Source organism: Artemia sp. Qi Xiang Cuo, chromosome 13 (genome assembly GCF_049724085.1).
Source record: "Artemia sp. Qi Xiang Cuo chromosome 13, ASM4972408v1, whole genome shotgun sequence".
In the NCBI taxonomy this organism is placed as follows: domain Eukaryota; kingdom Metazoa; phylum Arthropoda; class Branchiopoda; order Anostraca; family Artemiidae; genus Artemia; species Artemia sp. Qi Xiang Cuo.
Genome location: NC_142806.1, coordinates 42,107,372 through 42,127,275, shown reverse-complemented (window position 1 = coordinate 42,127,275; position 19,904 = coordinate 42,107,372). Strand labels below are relative to the sequence as shown.

Below are 19,904 nucleotides of genomic sequence, written 5' to 3'. Positions count from 1 at the left end.
ACGAGTCGGACAAAAATTTCGGGGGTTTGGGTTCAAATCCCCTAACCTTTTCCCTGGGTACGGCCTTGTACCCATGTTTTTCGTGTATCTATATATTTTTTTTTAACTCGAGCTAAGCTTTTATGCTGACATCATAAGTGTCAGATTATAACATTTGTATAACTGCCTTGTCTTTGATTGAATAATGTTGTACTTTATTTGCTGGAACAATTAGGACTCAAATAGGTCAGCTCATGCCTATGCAAAATTGAGCCGAAAGGGCATAACTCCTGGGGATAGTCCTGTACCCCCCCGTCTATTCAGCAGTGCTTTTAGATGGCATATGTATCGATATTCAACAATTATCTGTAATACTCTTTTTTGGAAGAAATTTCTAATACGGTCCCCCTGGACCCACTAAAGGCTGTCTAAGAGGAGCTCAACACTCTTCAAAGAGGAGTTTCACTCACAAGAAACAAAGAAAAAAATAGTGGCACTTACAACTATTATTGACGGCTCAGTGAATTTTCTTATACAAAAATCTTTCACAGTTTTCGTGTTATTTTTCAGGATCAAAGATTGAACAGTGGAATTCTAAGAATACAAAATTCGAGTCCCAATCTTCAGTATATTCTAAACTATAATGTTTGCAACGCCCACAAAGAAACATTTCCGCTATATTAAACGCAAAAGAAAATATAAATTTGTGGTAATTTAAAAAAAAATCTTCAGCTGCAAAGCTTTGTTTAAAGCAGGATACACCTTTTCTGTAGCCTTGATGCTTATTATATGTTTATTTAATACCTTATAATTTACTTTAACGAGTTTTCATGTACTTATAATTTGCTCCGTTTCATAAGACCAAATAGAATGTATCTAATAAACAATAAAATTTGCATGCGACACAAGACCGTGGGATTCTTTTGAGACTTAATTTCTGGTACAACAACAGTTGGTTTATTTTTGTTTCTTTTTGATGAGACAACCGCCGCAACGCACCTGTACTCTCAAATAATTCCATTAAACGCACTTGTTCTATTCATAGCCAAAGTAAATCGTTTAATCAAAATCAATTCGCACAGACTAGTGTCCTTGATTTTTAATATGTGATAATTTACTAGGGCTACCACCAGAGCCGTTTCTAGGGTTGGTGGCACCCGGGAAAAAATTAATTACAGCGCTCATCTTCCTACTCAAATATAAAAAAAAGCTGAATCAAAGCGAAAATTTTTATCAAAATGGGCAACCCCCCAGCTGTGGTGCTCGGGGCAGCTGACACGGTCGCCCGCTCCCTTTAAACGGCTCTGGCTACCACATAAGCGATGCGCTAAGGAACTTTCTTTTGATAATTTTCGTGTCAGTCATAGAGTTTCAGACGAGTTATTTGCAGCGTAATGGAAACCACATCAGCTATACAACTCTTATGTCAGCCCAGGCACGTACCCAGGGTTTTTTTTCGAAAGGGGGAGGGAATAATAATAAAAAAAAAATCTGTGGGACCAATAATGAAAGATAATTTCTGTATAATAATTTGAATAAGAAATGCCCAGAAATTCAAGAAAATTTAGGGTTTTATGGGAGAGGGAGGCAGCCTCCCCTCTGCATGGTTTCGTGTGCCAGTCTGTTGACAACTTAGCTTAATCATGACATAAACTCGGAATCTGCATTTGTGATCACCTTGTTTCTAGATAATATGCTAAATATGTAGAATAAGGATGGTTTTGAAACTACTCAGGAAGAGTTTATTCTCAATCTTCTTTCCTATAGCATATGTCAATGCGAGGGCTTTGTTTAGTCTAAATCCCCCGTTCCCCACAAGGTTCTATCCAGAGGGGGTGCTGGGAGTTTGAACCCTCCCGTTTGAAATGTTTGTTCGACTCAAAAAACATAAAAAAAATGCATAAAAACACCTTTTTTGGTGCGTTTTTTCCAGTATTTTTTTGTATCCCCTCCCCAAACAAAAATCCTGGATACGACCTCCCACCCCACAGAAAAAAGAAATGGTCGGCTCTCAAATATGCTGATATCACATGTATGATTTGTATCGATATCCGACCATTCTTTGTGGGGTTCCCTCATTTCGTGAGACAAACTTACTTCTGTAAATTAAATTTGATGGTATGGTACCATAACTTGAAACATGGTGAACAATTTATATGTTGTTTTTTGGGATTGCCAGGAACAGCGATATCTTTCTATACACACTCCTCAGCAATGAGGCATATGGACAGTTAAAGCACGATAAGGCGGTTAACTGTGCTTATTTCCAAGAGAAAGCACCTTCGATGACTTGTTTAGGTTAGGTCGCTTAAGATAAACTGGTACCATTTAGGTAAACTGTCATTAAAGGGTGTATCAAGATACCGACTGAACGGGAAATAAGGGCGCCTTCGGAATAGTGCTCAGCACAAGATTAGCCCGGCATAATTTTGGCAGTCTAGGAGATTTGGCGACATTCAAAGTCAAGCGCTGGAAATGTGATAACAATTAGACACAGATAAGCATTGTTATCTACCTTAATGATGGATGAGGTTGGAATACGGCTTCTAACGCCAAATTTGATGATTGCTAATGATTAATTACTATTATGAAAGCAAACAGTGTGACATTCAATCGTTTCAGGTTTGAAAAATATTATCCATCCAAAATCAAAAGATACTAATTGTATGACAAGTTTTGAGTTATTCTTTTCCGTTATGCATAAAGGTGTTCAATCCAGTTTCGCGGAAAATGAGCGACAAAATGGCAAGAACAGGTCTCATAGTCGCAATTGCATGGCTTTATTTAGTTAATAAAGAGTAAGGGAGACCAACCAAGGTGAAAACAAAGGTCTGATTACCCTTAGCTCAAAGAGCGCGATGTAACTGTATGTGCTGTATACCAAAATGAAGCGACAATATTTCACTACACATTCCAAATTTTCACATTTCTACTTATTCAAGTCCTCAAAAGCAAAACTGCTCATCTCATAAAATGCTTGGAATTTAGTTCTCATGTAACTCAACCCAGTTCAACTCATCCCTCATTAAATTCAACCCCATTCAACTCAAACCTCGTTAATCTCAACGCCCCATTCAGTTCAATCCCATTCAACCCTCCCGTGCAATTCAACTCTTATTTACTCAATCCCCACGCAATTCAACCTCAATTCAATCCCCTTCAACTGGTCAGGCTACGCTGAGTAAATTTAAGTTGAATGGGGGGGGGAGTTAAACCGGGTTGAACTGAATTGGGATTGTGTCGAATGGGTTTTAATTTGGGTTCAACGGGGTTGAATTATACACACCCCTTAAAATATGCCTGTTTTTTTGCTCTTCTTATTTAAAATTTGAAAAAATGGACTCGACAACTTTATTGACAACAGCACGGATTTGCAGTTTCAACCAAGTTTGTTATACAGTAAATTTTAGTATATGTTGTATCTGGTTTTTCAGGTATTCATAATCGATACAGTGGGGCTGAAATCATCTTTTGCTACACAAAATTCAAAACCATGAAAAATGTATATAATTTGTTGTGATATTGAACGACCGATATGCTTAAATTGCAAATTAACTGTTGGCTACGTTCAACTTTTATGGTTTCAATGTATATTATTTTCTATAATTTATTTTTATTTGACCAAAGTGCGCAGTGGACAACATTGAATTATTGTGGCTTACTTCCCTGTGCTTAAACATCTACTGCGGTTACTAAGTTTCAAAGTGTCTGTCGAAAAAAAGCAGCCACATACCTAAGAATTTGTTTTTCATAAATAGGTACATCATATGAAAATTTCAAGAAATAATGGAAAAATCATAATTAACACGATAATTTTGGAGTACCTGGGCCTAAGCTTCCTCCCAATTTGCATACCCTAAAAGAATATTTTAATCAACCTAACTTTTGAAACAAAAGACGAATTTGAAACTTAAAATGGAAATGAATCACCCCGACGCAGCATTAAAATGTTGCTTTCGTTATGTTAACAGTCACTAAGTGTTGGTATTTATTTTGAAAAAAAAAATGAAAAAAAATCGCTCATTTGGTTCTAAAATTTGATATAGCATGTACGTTTTAATGCGTTTAAAATACGTTTTAATGAATTTGCTTCATATTGTGTTATTTGATCTTCCCACATGGTAAAACCCAAGGCCGTACCCAGGATTTTTTTCAGGAGAGGGGAGGGTTTACTCAAAGATTTTTTCGGGGGCGGGGTACACAAAAAAACTCAAAAAACGCATAAAAAATTTTCATATCCATTTTTGTTACGTTTTTACGAGCCTGAAAAACGTTTCGGGGGGGGGGGGGGGGTCGGTAAACCCCCCACCCCCCCCCCCCCCTGGGTACGACCTTTGTAAAACCTATCAGAATAAAATTTGTTTTTGACTTTCATCCAAAGATATTTAGGCCTATCGATGTGTGCGAGTTGGGGGGGGGGATCCTTATATGCCTGACCACTTCCGAAAGTTCAGTGTTTTTAAAATATTTCCAACATTTCCGATTTTTTTTTTTTTTAATGATTTGCCTTGTTTTGTGAAGTTCTGATCAGTGTGGCTCTTCATAATTCAGGCCTCCAAGATTTCCCCCTCCAAACTTACATGGACAATTGTCATATAGTTTGGTTGTTAGTCATTCGTATTAAATAGTCTCGAGCAGGGAAGAACGGACAGTCTAAAGAGTGTCTGGTCTAACCCTGCTGATTCAGGAGATGACCCCGAAAATTAGCATTTATCCCTCCCAGTTCTTCCCTCATTTTCTTGTGTATTTTCCCTTTTTTTGGTGGTTTTAAGAATAGCTTACCCCTTCCTAAGTAAATTCCTGTGGATGTACATGTACCTGATTAATTGTGCTGCATAATTTAGCCGTAATGTTAGTCAATCAATTCAACGCTGGCTCTTCAAAGAGCTGGTACAAGATCTCAAGAAATGGGTGAGCCATATAAAGGACCATCTAGAGCCAAGACTGGGGCTGGAGGACAGCTTTTTTCTATACCAATACGGTACCAATGTAAATTAAGCCTTTTCATAGCATTGGCTGTGGGTATTTGGAAGTGTAGAATTACACAACATTCCTAGATCTCTCCCGCAATCGTTGAATGGGGTTGAATGTTATTATGTTAATTTTTCTCAAACGCTTTGACAACGGATTCCATTGGACTTTCAATTTTGTATCTGAAGAAAAAAGAGGTCAGAAAAAATTATGAAATAAAAACTGTTCGATTGTAAATTAAAAAAATAAATAATAGTATCTGGAAAGGGCAGATGGAATCTGGAAAGGACGAAACAGGGAATGTCTTCGACGTGGCCTCTTCGAAGCTTGGACCTAAAGATATCACCCTGGAAGATATTGTCTTGCCCAGGGTCTCTGTCGAAAGCCCTAGCTAAATCAACATTAAAGGGTCTCAGAGCTGAAAATCAAACCATTTTCTGGTGCTCCAAACTAACATTTACCTGTCCCATAGGCTATTTGTATCTGGCACAGAGGTGGGTGAAAAGATCGGGGTGGTTCTCGCAAGTCTTAATTAGCCTATCCTTTGAATAGCTGTAAAAAAAGGTTCTTCTTCAACGGAATAACTGCAGATAATTAGGAGATAAGAAGTATTAGAGATAATGGAAACAACTAGGAGATTAAGGTCATATTACGCCTCCGCGCCAGTGACTCTGACAGTGACTCTGGCATAAGGCCTAGGTAGCCCATCGTGTTCCGGGGCTGTCTGTCTAATATTATAAGGATAATCTAGGTTAACAACCTTATCTTTCAAATAAGCCCTAATTATCATCCAACGACCATCCAATAAGCCGCTAGTCTGAAAAAAAGCTAAAATAGTACTCCCAATTAAAGCGTGGTTTTGTCTAGTTTTTGAGAAGGGAGGCGCTAAATCCCCACTCCTGATTTCCGGCCATCGAAATTCCAGTGTGTAGTTTACTTTCGATATGACACCATTTTGAGTGGTTTCAGGAGAGACATACGCCGGATTTATTGTGCAGAAGTGGCATAAATTCGATATAAACACAAAAGTAGATACACTATATGGGAATTTAAGTATTTGGAGGAATCACAGGAATTTGGAAATTTCAGAGGAGGGATCTTCGTCCGAAGGCTTCTCCTGCTCAAGTATCTGAGTTGTAGGTACTTATTGAATTGGTCGAAAATGTCTTTTTTGTTAATAAAATTATCATGAATCAATACTAATTGCATGCTTTTTGCACTAAGCTTTTCTTTAAATTGTAATATTTAAAACTTCATCTGCAATGGTTAGGATTTTCTCTTTACCTGGTTTTACCTCTTACTGAAAAGACGAACCCCCCCCCTCCAAAAAAAGTCCAATAACCACCATCCAAATAATTAGCCATATCTTCATAGAAAAATGAAACTTAAGCGCTCATGTGAGGGAGAGAAAAGAATTAATGAAGGATTATTTTACCGACTCTAGCCAGCTTTAAAATTCCGTTCTCGTAAAACCGCACGGTGCCTGAAGTATCGTTCATTGAATATACTTTTTATGTGTTTCTGTTATTTAGTTAATGCAAGCAAAACAACTTGTTAACTAAAGTAATTTGTTGAGTTCAGCCGGCTTTCATCTGTCATTTTACCCTATTATTTGTTAAATACAAGTAGCCCATATTTTGTACCATCCATCAAAATATGCTAATTTTATATTCGTGTACTGCCTATATTTCTCTGGCGCGTGTTACAGAGGAATTTATTATTATTTTCATACCCCTTGCTCTGACAGAAAATTCAAATGAGTTTGGTAACAGGCGTGTCTGACGATTAGTTTTTGTTTCGTCAGTTGGTGCTCAAACGGATCATTTTTCGCACCGATACTGTAGATATACTTATTGTGCGACTGATGATCTAACAATGTTTCCGGCATTTTACCTTTGCTGAAGGGCCGCCACTTTAGGCTGTTCACACCTACGTTTACCTAAGATTTCATAACTAACCATGCGATTCCCAGGAAAGTTATAATGTATAGAGCTGGTTCCCAGCCGTTGTGCCGTGACAGGCACCCTGGTGTGCCGCAAAAATATGTCATATGACAAAAATAGTGTACGTCTAATAGTAATAAGCAAGTCTCTGCAAACACCATTTTCAAAGATTTACAATGACTTACGTGCGATACGTATGAGATATCGTGCATATAAGTTAATCATAATTTATAATGCTTGGTTTAATGCACAGTAGACAGAATATAGTGTGGTTTAATGGTTAAATTTTGTTAGGACGCGTGAACAAGCTTTAAGAAATTGAGCAAAGCAAACTGAAAACACTAACAGCATGGGTAGTCACATTACAGAACTATGGCAACTCTTGTCACTTTGGTACCATAATATTGCGTTCGTTCAGTTACTTCAGCATATTTTATAAATAAATAAGCACTCCTATGAAAGTTGTTCCACGAAAATTAAGTAGCTTAGTTGCGCTTCACAATAAAAGAAAAAAAAGAAAAGAAAAAAAATTGTTGGGAGCTACTTGTTGAAAGATAGGTGTCTCTATACATACACTGGGACGCCGATTCACCAAAAGAAAAAAGAAAAACCTTGAAAACAAAACAGAACACGGAGCTGAATAATGAAGTTTTCTGATTGTTTTCTTCTGATTGTAATGAAGTTTTCTGAACTCCGGCATTGTATGTTTCGCTGCAAGTCGTTTCAACTCGGCACATAATTTCACGTGTGAACGGTAGCCATCTGGACAAAAAGGTCTAGCCAAACACATGTTTAGGCATATAAGTCTTGCTAGATATGCCCATCGAACGCCATTTACTTACAAACTCAATCCATCCTCCTGGGTGGTATTGGGTCAATTAAGGTCGTATGGCATCGATTTGGCGATTTTATATTTTTCCAAATCTCATTCCCCAGTCTTTAATTTCTCCATTTGTTAGGGAAGTTCCCCTTCCTCCGAAAAATCGAAAGCCGCTTGATTTGAAAACTCTTCGAGTTTCAAGGCTCAGGGGTTACTTCAACCGACAAGTCAATCTTTCTTGGTGCCCTCTGATTTCGTCCGGAATCCAACACGCTGGGTTATCTTGTTTTTAGAAAAACGTGTTATGTCTCTATGATAGCTTACCAAGAAATCTTTGGAAGTCCAGCTTATTTCGTCTTCCTCACTTGATTCTGAGGATACTTTGCAGCATTAGAATTGAGAAATCTTCATTTATCTGATAACTATTGATTTACTTCAACAAATGGTTTACACAGACCTAATGCTTTTTATTTTAGTTATTTATAGCTGCGTTGTGAAAAACGTACGTAATATTATCGTCAATTTACTGTTTTAACTATCATAAAAAGCTTTTTGCCAATTATCTAGTGCGCAAAGAAAAATATTAGTTCACTCTAAGCCGGTAACCAAGGCCGTATCGAGGGGGGGGGTCTCTGGGTTTGAACCCTCCCCCCAAATTTTATTTGGCTCGTAAAAACGTAACAAAACAGGGTGCTTTAGTATTAGGTGGTACCCACGCGAAAAGTCAAGTTTGGTTAATGCTAATGAAATAAAACAAAATAGGATGAAAATATAATAAGTTAGAAACAAATTTGGGCTATATATTAGCACAATAGCACAAAGCATACCATATATTTAATACGTAGCATAACCTAATCTAAGTACCTTTTCCCCCCTAAACCCCAAAAAATAATAGTTTAAATAGTGTAAACGCAGTGACAAACCACGATTTGCGATCAATTTCTCCATTGACAGATACCCATTTGACTAGTTTTCTTTAGCATTTCCCTATATAGTATATCGCGTGGGTACCAGCTAATACTAAGGTACCCAAAACAGCATATAGACAAATATTTTGTCCGTTTTTTAAAGTTTTTATTGCATCCCCCCTCGAAAAAAATATTTCTCGGACAAAATCCTGGCTACGCCGTTGCCGGTAAGGTCAGGTACAATCTACTCCATGAATTAATAGACAGCATCACTGAAATCGTTTACGCTGATTTCCCAGCTCCGTTTTTTTTTTTTTGATTTTTTAATTTTCATCAAGAAAACCACTTTACTAAATGTTTAGCCCCTTTTTATAAAATCATATAATTTTTTTTTTATATTAACGACGTTCGATGGGCAGGTGTAAACTTAATGAATTTTACAGGTTTGGAATCAGCAGTAAAAGTAGATTATTTTTTGACATGCTTTTTTGTTACGAAACTCACGTGTTTTAGGGTTTGGGTTCTTGTGACAAAGGTCGCTCTGTTCTTGCCTTTACTTATCAGTTTAATCTATAGAATTGGGTATAATTATTAATAAGTGATGCATATCCACATGAAGTAGTATGTTAAGTGGTACGTATTATTTTTAATGTATTTACGCATCATTTATTTATTAGCTAGTGTTGGCTCTGGCCTCTCTTGCGCCCGGAGCAAGTATTGATTAGGACCCCCCTCCCCGTCTGCTGAAAAATTTCAGGTCAAATTTTAACAAAATTTTCGTTTATTAACCAAATTTTGAGAACAAAATCTCACATAAAAACATTAAAATTAATTAAATTATGTATAGGCCTACTTAATTCTATTTTCAAGGAATGGTGATGAAGATATGGATAAAATGTAAATTTCGGATTCAATTTAATTGCACTTACTGCCAACTGCGCTCTCTACTTTATTTTGTTATAAATAAAATTTCAAAATTAAAAAATGATTCTAACCGTTAGATTATTTCATTGAAATTTGCGCCCCTTAAATCTCTGCGCCCGGGGCAATTGCCCCCTCTGTCTCCCTTAAATCGCCTCTGTTATTAACAAGTATTTACTCCATTATTCATTTATTAACACAGTATTTTTTTTAGTCAACGGTGGATGGTCATCGTGGTCGTCATGGGGTGAATGTACCCCTGTTCAAGGAGCTTGTGGAGTTGGCCTTAAAAAGCGTAGCCGATTTTGCAATGCTCCAGCTCCATTAAATGGAGGCAAACTTTGTCCAGGATTAGGAGTGATGAAGCAAGACTGTAGCATCCCCTGTCCTGGTAAGAGGAATATTTACTATTAGTGGTGTGAATTTATAAAAAAAAAAATAAGTGAGGGGGTAAGATGTATTTTTAACGTCTAGGCGGGGGGCAAAATTTCTCATTAAAAAAAACAAAAAGACATTTTTTAATGAAAGTACTCCAAAAGAGGTATTTTCAAAATCTAGGTGGACAAAACAGTCCCAAAGCCACCTCCAATTGACGCCACTGTTTACTATCTATGAAGAGAAGTATGGAAAGAGCATAAAATTGCACTTTTTTCATCTTTGAAAGCAATTTCACACACGTGCCCTTAAACAATACTTTTTTTTCTATGCTCCAAGTCTCCCTGTTGTTGATACATAGTTCGTTTTACATGCACATAATGCCCATTTCACTGGAAAATCCATGCAATGGTGTAAATTAAGGGTGGGGGTACGTGCTCATTCCTAGATTTTTTTTTTATTCCCCTTAGATTTCGAAAAATACCTTTTGGGGGTATTTTCATTGAATAAGTTTTTGGTCTTTCTATTGTAAAGATGATAAATTCCCCCATTTATTTTGAAAAATACATTGTTATCCTCCTCCTAAATGTCCATGAACTGACGCCACTGAATACACACAGAAAAATGCCAAGTCTAGTTTGACTAGTTGGAAAGTTTGAAATTGGCAGACTTCTTGCAAGCATCACATCAAATTTGAAACAGGTTGAAGTTCTTCTTTCAGTATCAAACAGTTCGTGGTAACGAACTGTAAGTAGACTCGGCCTAATACTAGCAGAAACTCTAAAAACAGAATTTTTATAACAATTAATACATCAAAAAGATTGGTTTTTTGTGTTGATTTCAAATATATAGCCTAAAATACATTAAGTTTAGGTTTAGTTGTCGTAGAAACTTCAAAAGGGACTCATATAATTGAAAATTGCAACGTTCAGTGCCCTTTTAATAGTCGAAAGGGATTAGAGGCCAACCACATCCCCCCTCACGCCCATCATTTCCCAAATACATCCAATCAAAATTTCGAGATAGCCGTTTTGTTCAGCATAGTTCAAAGGACCAGTAATTATGTCTTTGAAGATGACACCCCCCCCCACAGTCCTCAGGGCAAGGACTGTAAGTTATACCCCCGGGGGTATATAAGATTTTATGGAAAGGGTGGTCGTTAAACACCGAGTCAAAGTGATCGGAGGGCAACTTGCCCCCCGCCTTTGATTGGAAATTGATATTTCTAGTTTCGTTTTAACAGTCCAAAATAATGGAGAGCATCTAACCCCCCTCTCCTTTACAGTTTTTCGACACAATTGTGAGATAGCCGTTATCCACAATAATCCAAAGAGCGTATGACGATGCCTTCAGGGTAGACATAACCCTTCAGAGCCCAGGGGCAAGGATTGTAAGAAATGCCCCGGGGCATATAAGGTTTTTATGGAACGGGTGGTCATATAAACGTTGGAAAGAATGGGGATCATTTGATTAGAAGTCCGAAAATTTGGTGCCCTTTTTAAGAGTCAAAAGCGAATGGAGAGCAACCAAACCCTCCTCCACAAGCCTATCATTCCCCAAAAAACATCCAATCAAAATGTGTAAAGAATTTTTTTGTCCAGTATAGTTGAAAGATCCAACAACCATGTCTTTGGGGATATCAACCTCCCCACAGTCCTCGGGGCAAGGGATTTAAGCTAGGCAATTCGTTCATTGTTTACATATAGTAGGTCAATATTTTACTGAGAAAGGTACGCATGTTTGAACTTTACTTTCCAAAAAGACGAAGAGCATTCAGGTGAGCCTTTCAGAGAATACTGAGGGGAGTGTTGAATAAAACCGAAACACGTAATGTGTATACGGACCGTCAAAAGGGCGTAAGTCTTGAATGACTGGGTATATTAATTTGGAACTTTCAGGAAATGATAAGGAAGATGTCAAAATGGGAATGTTTGCATGTAACCACTACTCCTACAACTACCACTACTACTACTACTACTACTGCTACCACACTACTCCATTTACAATACTGGGAGAAAATTTGAACTAAATCAAAAGACGCTATGTGCATGAAATTATCAAAATAGCTTATCCCAAGAATTGATTTGGGTATTAAGTTGGAACTTTCAGAGAATGCTAAAAGGGGAAAATCATCTGACCAAAAGGCTATATGTGCATGCTGCTACTAATACTTCCATTACTGCTACACTTACTATTACTACTACCACTTCAACTACTACTTCTATTGCAACTGCTTGTAAAGGCAGTACGTTAACACTACTGCTGCTGCTAGTACTACCACTATTGCTATAAATACTACTACTAGTAATACAAATACTACTGCTGTGACTACTATTGCAACTATGCCTAAGGGCATGAAGGTGAAATTTTCAAGGATTTTTTTTCTGGGGTGGGGGTGAACTTAATCACAGCACGTGGTCTGTATGCAGCTTGTCAAAAGGGCGTAACAGCAATATCCTAGGAACAGTTTGGTGTGTGAAGTTGAAACTAGCATGGCTTGTTGTGGGGGATGTTGAACTAACCAAAAGAAAATATTTGGATCCTAATGCTACTGCTTCTACTCATGCTACTGTCATTACTACTTCTTCTACTACTACTGCCACCAAAGCTAAGGCTACTACTATTAATTCCACTGCTACTACTAGTACTGCTGTTACTAAAACTAAGGATATTGAGGCGAAAAAATCGGAAAATATTGAAACTGTATGGAACTAAATTGAAACACACTATGCCCACATAGGTTGTTAAGAGGATGTATCATAACTGTTTTAGGAACAGTTGAAGGTATTAAGTTGAAACTCTCAGTGTGTGTTGAAAGGGATGTTGAAGAAACCAAAGGTGCAATGCGCATACTGCTACTAAATGCTACTACAACTATTTTCTACTACGCAAGCTAAGAGTATTAAGGTGAAGCTTTCAAGGAATATTTAGGCGGATGTTGAACTAAATCAAAAAGTTCTAGCGCCATTTTTAAGAGTCAAAAAAGATTGGAGGACAAGCAGCCCTCCTCCCAAGCCCATTCATTTTCCAAACACATTCAGTCAAAATTTTGAGACAGCCATTTTGTTTAGCATTGTAGAACGGTCTAGGAATTATGTCTCTAGGGATATTGAGAATGTTAACCCCACAATTATGCAATTGGTCCATTATGCTTCAAAACTAAATGTTGTTTTGAGACTTTATAAACCGATGTTGCGACTATGGTTGCCAAAAGTACGTCTCAGCAGTATATCGAGAACGACTGGGGGAATTAAGTTGAAACTTTCAGGGCTACTATTATTACTGCCTCTGATCTTACAATTTAAAGTTATCAAAAGAGTGTAAGTGTATCCAAGTCGTCAAAGAGCATAGAAAGAATTTTTGGGGGAATTATATTATGTTCTATTTGTCAGGTCAACTTGAGGAGGTATAAAATTAAATTAAAAAATACTATTTGTGTTAGGATTAAGCCTTGGCGAAAAGGTTTCTCCAACCTATACTAATAGCATACTTTTTCCAGGAAAAACACTATACCAATAAAAAAGGAACAGAAATTAATTTCAAAAACTTTTTCCACAAAACAAGTTTTTCAACGAAAAGTAGAGCTCCATTAAACAAAAATAAGGAGAAATAAAGCTGAATAATCTTCCAAGCGTAAAACTACCATAAATCACCATCAATAAATAAATGAAACCCAAAATGAACCGATATTATAAAAAATAAACGAGTCAAACTCAAAACGAGCAAAAACTAACATGAGTATGGCTGACAAGCCCCACACCTTCTCAAGACCAGAACATAATTTGTACTTTACTGAAAAAAAAACAACAACAACTACTGACCATAGATTGTCAGTTTAATATACATATACTGATATTTATTCCTTAAAGTTTTTTGAAAGTCAAAAAAGTGAAAACATGTTAAATGTAATTTGTTTTCCAATAACGTGCAAATTTCTGGTCTTGAGAAGGCTTGGGGTTTGTCAGCCCTACTCATGTCAAGTTTTGCTAGTTTTGAGTTTGACTCGGTTATTTATTGCTATTTCTGTTCGTTTTGGGTTTCATTTGCTTATTGATGATGATTTGTAATAGTTTCACTCTTGGAAGATTATTTGAGTTTATTTCTGCTCATTTTTGGTCTAATGAGCTCTTTTAAATTTCTTTGGAAAATTCGTTTTGTGGAAAAAGTTTTTTAAATTAATTACGTAAAAGATCCTTTCAAGAGACACTATTGTTCGCTTTTTTTTTCAGCCGTTGATGGTAAATGGACGTCTTGGTCTGCGTGGTCAATTTGTGGTCCCGATTGCAAACAACAAAAGAAAAGAACATGCACAAGCCCTCCACCGTCCGGTTCAGGGAGGTATTGTATAGGAAAGGATCTGGTTTTTGCAAATTGTACTGGAGGCATGTGCAAAGGTATAGTCCTATCATCCGCCTAATACTATTTGACAGCCTAACCATCACTATTGTCATGACTATTAAGAAAACCTGGTAAAATCCCATTTTATGGGCCTCTCGGCTTAATCACTATAGACTGGCCCATAAAATGGGATTGTACCGAAAACATTTAAATCGTTTGTATGTACTGGATTTTTCAAAGACGCTTTGTAAATAGTTGGAAAACGGATATACAAGGATATATTTTTTCTCCTGGAATTCTGCTTATACACTACGAAACCTAATGACGAATGTAAAAAAATGAGCTGAATTTTTGTAAAGGGCAATTTTAGTGGAGCCATATAGGCTACGCTATTAAAATTTTTAGAGGACATTAGAAGGATGACCATTACGACTACAGATCCTAAATAGGGTAACTAGTTGCCACTCCAGTCATCCCGTTCATCCTAGGTCAAGCAAATAGAAATGAGTCTTCTTTTCCCATGCTCCGGTTGTATTGAGAAATTGATAGACCTTGCTACCCATTATGTTTAACTCATAGGTTTGGTTTTGTTGAACAAGATGACTTGTAATGAAAACAAATAAACCCAGGTCATTGATTTAGCATTCCGTATTATTCATACTATTTTTGACTCCTTAAAAAGTATATTTCATTCCAGCAACGATCTGACAAAATGTGTTAAAATACAACGACTGGAAAGTCTCCGATCTTTTGAAAAGTCATCAAGTTTGTTTTTAAGAAAGGTAAATTGGTATATTCCCTCTTTGAATTTATGGAAATGTCACAAACTAGCGATGTAGACGAATTTAACGTCAAAAGTAATGTACGGGCTCAAAGGAAGGCGTAGGCCACGTAGGGCTAGCATACATTCTACGATGTAGAAATGATTAATAATATATGTGATTGAGCGCGTAGTGTAGCTTCGAATGGAATAGGGTTTATAAAAACTGGTTAATTTTGTTTCTTTATGCATGTTAAATCTTAATTTAAAAGGAAACTAGCGTAGTCAAAAATGAAATAGCCACTATAACCACCAACCCTTGTTGATCATTAAAAATGTGCTAAGGGGCTGTATACCCAGTCAGGAATTGTGCAGGGCACGGGGTGCCCCCTCCAGAAATATTGAATTTTCCACAAATTATTGACTGTTTTTAATATTTGTCATTAGCCCCTCGAAAAAAATCTGTATGCGTGCGTGAGGGAAGTGCCTATTGAAGTTAATCTTTAGGGTCCCATCCTCCTCGTGGAAAGCGTATGGCCAAAGAATCTGATTTTCTAAAAAAAATTACCCCCGCCCTCCTCAAGAAAAATATTATACCACCATATTGGTGCGTATGTTGTAAAAATAAAATAGAAACCTTGCGGAAGTTCACTGCGTGTTAACAATTTGTGTTGAATTGTAAAATGCCCTTCAAAGATTATTTTTGTGCAAAAAGAAAAGAAAGTAAGATCTGGTTTTCCACTTAGTTTAAAGTTTTATATTTTTAACTAGTCGTTGTAGAGGTTACCAAACAACTAGAGGTTTAGGATCTATGTTCCGTTAATCTTTTTTTTTCCTTCTTTTTGTTTAATTAGCTTTATTTGTATGAACTGAATTCTTAGGAGAAATAAGCCATCTAAAAAATTATGCGTCAGCATTGCCACATCGTGTATCCCTTAACTGCAGTAAAATACCCCTGAAGTAAGTCAAGTAAAAAATAATTAAGGGCAAAGTTAGTAAAGATGAACAATCGAAAATGTAACACCATTTTTTCATTTATGTCATCTTTTCCATGCGGGTGGTCATTTTAACGGAACTCAAATTAGATAATTTATTTTTAGCATGTGAGAGGTAAACCAAATTCATTAAAAGGAGGCAGGGCTTCTAAATGTTAGTCCTCCATCAACTTATTCCACAATTACCTCCCATTAAATCATGGACTAGGGGCGGTTGTGTTTCCAATTAGTGTTGATTAGGCTCTGTAACTCCGTCACATCACGAGAGAAAACTTGGCCTGTGTTCGTTAATCTCTAAAGGTTCTTCCTTCTTACTTCAAGAAAATTGTTTTGGACTTCTTTATTCATGTCACAAAATAGCAATTAACTGGAAAAGGTAATCCAAACCGGAAAGTAATTTGAAGCCGTAAATTTTTCGGCCGTAATTTTTGAGAAATATATAAGCTTGATGGAGCAAAGTGCAAAAAGCTGTTGTTAGAAAACGGCAGTACTTTTTCTACTACTTTTTGCTACCAGAATTAGGGTTAACTATAATTTATTGATGGTTCCTTTTTAATGCATGGAACAGCAGTCCTGGGTGCACTGAAGGCTGTATCCAGGGAGGGGGTGGTGTTTGACCCCCCCTCCCGGAAATGTTTGTTCAGCTTGTAAAAACGCAACAAAAATGAATAAAAAAAAATTTTGATGCGTTTTTAAATTTTTTCTAGTGCCTCTTCAACCCAAAAAAAAAAATTTTTAACCCCCCCCCCCCAAAAAAAAAATCCTGGATATGGCCCCCGTGCGCACCACAGAGCTTAAAACAAGGAGGACTGGTCTAGTCTGGTGTTCTGGTGCCTAAATCTTGTGCAATGTTGCTATCTAACTAAGAATTAGACATGCTTTCTTACCGTAATTATACCTCTCCCTCCCCAGAAATAATTTTGATCATGATTTGCCAATGCTAACTATTTATATTGTATCTTTTTGTAATATTGTGCTCAATTGCTAGGTTTCGTAAGAACATTTTTATTTCAAATCTATCCTGGTAAAATAATGTTTTGGCTGGATTTTTCAGGGGTATTGTACATTTCAGGCAGTTTCTTGTCTTTTTTGTTATAAGATGATGAGAAATTTGAATAAAAACCAGTAAAACTAAGCCATATGAAGGCTCAACATAATGAGGGCAAATATTAGTGTCTTGGCGCTCGCTGTTTACATTTTGTAAGATTATATTTTGCATGATTACATTTTGCATGGCCGCATTTGAAAAACCTATACCGTTTCTACTGTACCCACAGACAATCGATATATCTGACGGTTTTCACTATCATCAGCAGCAGAGTAAAAACAAACATTTGAAGCTTTTCGCTTTGATAGCTTTTTTTAGATGATTTTTAACAACAAAATAAAGCATTTTATAGGAGAAGTAGTCGCAGAGCCACTCGGATGACAGGCGTAACATACAAAAACGTATACTCACTTGTGAGGATCCAAAGTCTACTGAATCTGATTGTTTAATAGGAACTTGGTCGCTTCAGGTACCCATTAGGAGAAGTCAAACGACTGTTTTCTGATTAGGGATTAGTTGGGAGTTTCAGACATTTACCTGGTTATATAAAGCACATGTACAGAAATGTTCCAGGGGGGGGGGCTTCAAAACATGGATGATTCATATTGAACAAATAAGCAGCTACTGCACATATTCTAACAATAATGACATTAGAGAAGGTACGAATCACTTCCTGCCTACGGGCCTGGCAGTCCTAACCTGTTATGAAGCAAAAATATCTTGAAAATTGTGAAATGTGTCGCGCACAATATTTCATATGTAGAAAAAATCTAAGGTGCGCCCTTTGGTTTTGTGGACAATATGCTACCGTTTGTTGTTTCTCTTTTTTCTAAATCATTAAGAAGCATAATATTCAAATATTAGAATCTAAAAAGAGAGGGCAAAATAACCCATAAAACATATGGCCCAAAACAACAAAGGTTTAAGAATTGCAATACTTCAAGCAGCAGGAAGTTGCATCCAGATCTTTAATTCAGTTTGTTTTTACGAGGTCATTTCTTTTCGGTCTATGCGGGCTGAAAGAATCATTAATAAAAAATCAGCATGGTTGTATATTATTCCGAATTGCTGTTAACCATTTTTTTGACAGTGATGCATCGCCAGTGTTCAAACTGTTGAGTGGCTCAATGGAACCACCCAGGTAAACGGCGGAGTTTTAATTGATGTTGGCTAATAAAAAAATGTGGGTCTAGGGATACCCATATAAACTCTCCCTTAAAAATTAGACGTCAACCAACAAAATTATATACTGAATGGTTCCCCTTGTTTTGATCTATTCTAAACCTGAGGTCCAAGAGAACTTATGATTACGAAACGGCATCACACACTAGCTACCTTTTATGCCAAGACCACCCAGAACTTTTTTGCGTTTTTTTTATATTTTTCGCAATTTGTAAATAAATTTGCATATGCCATTTCCATAAATTTCCAAGATTCAACTTTTTAGATAAATGTTTTCTATTTATATTTATCAGTTAAATATTACACAAGAAGACACTTTATCTATATAACTCTGGATCAAGGAATTCAAATTAGAATGGATGAGCGTGAAACTCTTTTAATAAGCAATTGAACAGATTAACTGCTAAATATATTTAGTCTTTCTGAGTTAGATCTCAAGGTTAAAACATAGTGCATGTGTACCTCTAAATGGGGGCTTTAACAGTGGCCGGGGGATGACGTAAACTACGCCTATATTGATAAAATACGCCTAGTTTAAGCTAAGTAAAGCTAGTTTAAGTTACATAAATTACGCCTATATTGATAAAATATGCCTAGTTTAAGCTACGTAAAGCTAGTTTAAGCTAAGTAAACTATGTCTATATTGATAAAATACGCCTAGTTTAAGCTTAAAGGATCTTTAATTGATTGAGATGAAAGATTAAAAGATTGGGATTGAATTAAAAGATTGAAAAATGAAAGATTGGGATGGAGTAGGAGCGTGCGTAGCTGTGCTGGCCTCAGGCGGCTTGGTGCTGCGGTGAGTTGTTGTTAGTAGTAGTAGTGGTATTACACAGGAAAAAATGGACACTGCTTTTAACACCCTTGGCCCAAGATTGGCCGGGGATTCAATTTAGGATTTATTGGCATCGCAGCTTGGGGACTCTAAAGCCTTTCTCTAAATTTCAGGACTTTTAAAACTAATCTGGAACCCTCAGTTTTGTTCATGTAATCAACTTTCCCTTAATTGATTTATGCAATCCTCCCTGCCTGAATCTTTGTAATGCCCTACGTATGACTCACTGTTCTTATCACGCCTTTTTAGTGGAAGCCGTATTATTTTATAGCTACTGTTTTTTTTTTATATAGTTATTGCTTTCATAGCGTTTTAGTTTCTTGATACTTGGCAGTAAAAGGGAGCTGGTTTTTTCTCAAGTTTCAATTTTTTTCATTTTTTCTTCTCTTGTCGAGCTTCGCCTATTAAGTTATCAAAAAAGCCCTTTAAAGATTGACTTTTTCATGCATATTAATCCCCCCATTAGGCTATGTCTTCTGAGAAACCTTTCTTGAAGAAGTAGATGAAACCCTTAAAGTGTTCTTTTTTTTTTCAGTTGGACAAGAAGCCCTATTTCCGGACGGTGATTACGATACTGGTGACGAAGGTAGGAAGACAAAACGACCATATATGTATAAATTTTTGTAATCAAAAATGAGGAACTCGCATCATAGCATCTTTGGTGTGGATACTAAAGAGCTTTAGCCAGGATTTGACTGGGGCGGGGGGGGAGTAGAAGATATCCGTTTTAGTTTAATCGCTAGCATTAACCACGATATGTGTTTAATTGCATCATTGATTCTATCCGTGGTAGGGGTATTTATGCGGAAAACATCATAAACGCGGAGGA

The 19,904-nt window shown here is 36.7% G+C and overlaps 1 protein-coding gene across 3 annotated transcripts in view; it reads left to right on the top strand.

Annotated features, from left to right (window-relative positions):
• Positions 1-19,904, top strand: part of LOC148945302 (netrin receptor UNC5C-like) — a 111,047-nt gene that overhangs the window by 31,730 nt on the left and 59,413 nt on the right. For all 3 annotated transcript variants that reach the window (XR_016142689.1, XM_089098689.1, XM_089098690.1), the window contains exons 5-7: positions 9,757-9,933; positions 14,147-14,311; positions 19,611-19,661. Coding sequence is in view for 2 of the 3 variants with exons in the window: in XM_089098689.1 (XP_088954815.1) it covers positions 9,757-9,933; positions 14,147-14,311; positions 19,611-19,661 (393 nt within the window). In the remaining variant the exon portion in view is untranslated. The remainder of the gene's footprint in view (positions 1-9,756; positions 9,934-14,146; positions 14,312-19,610; positions 19,662-19,904) is intronic.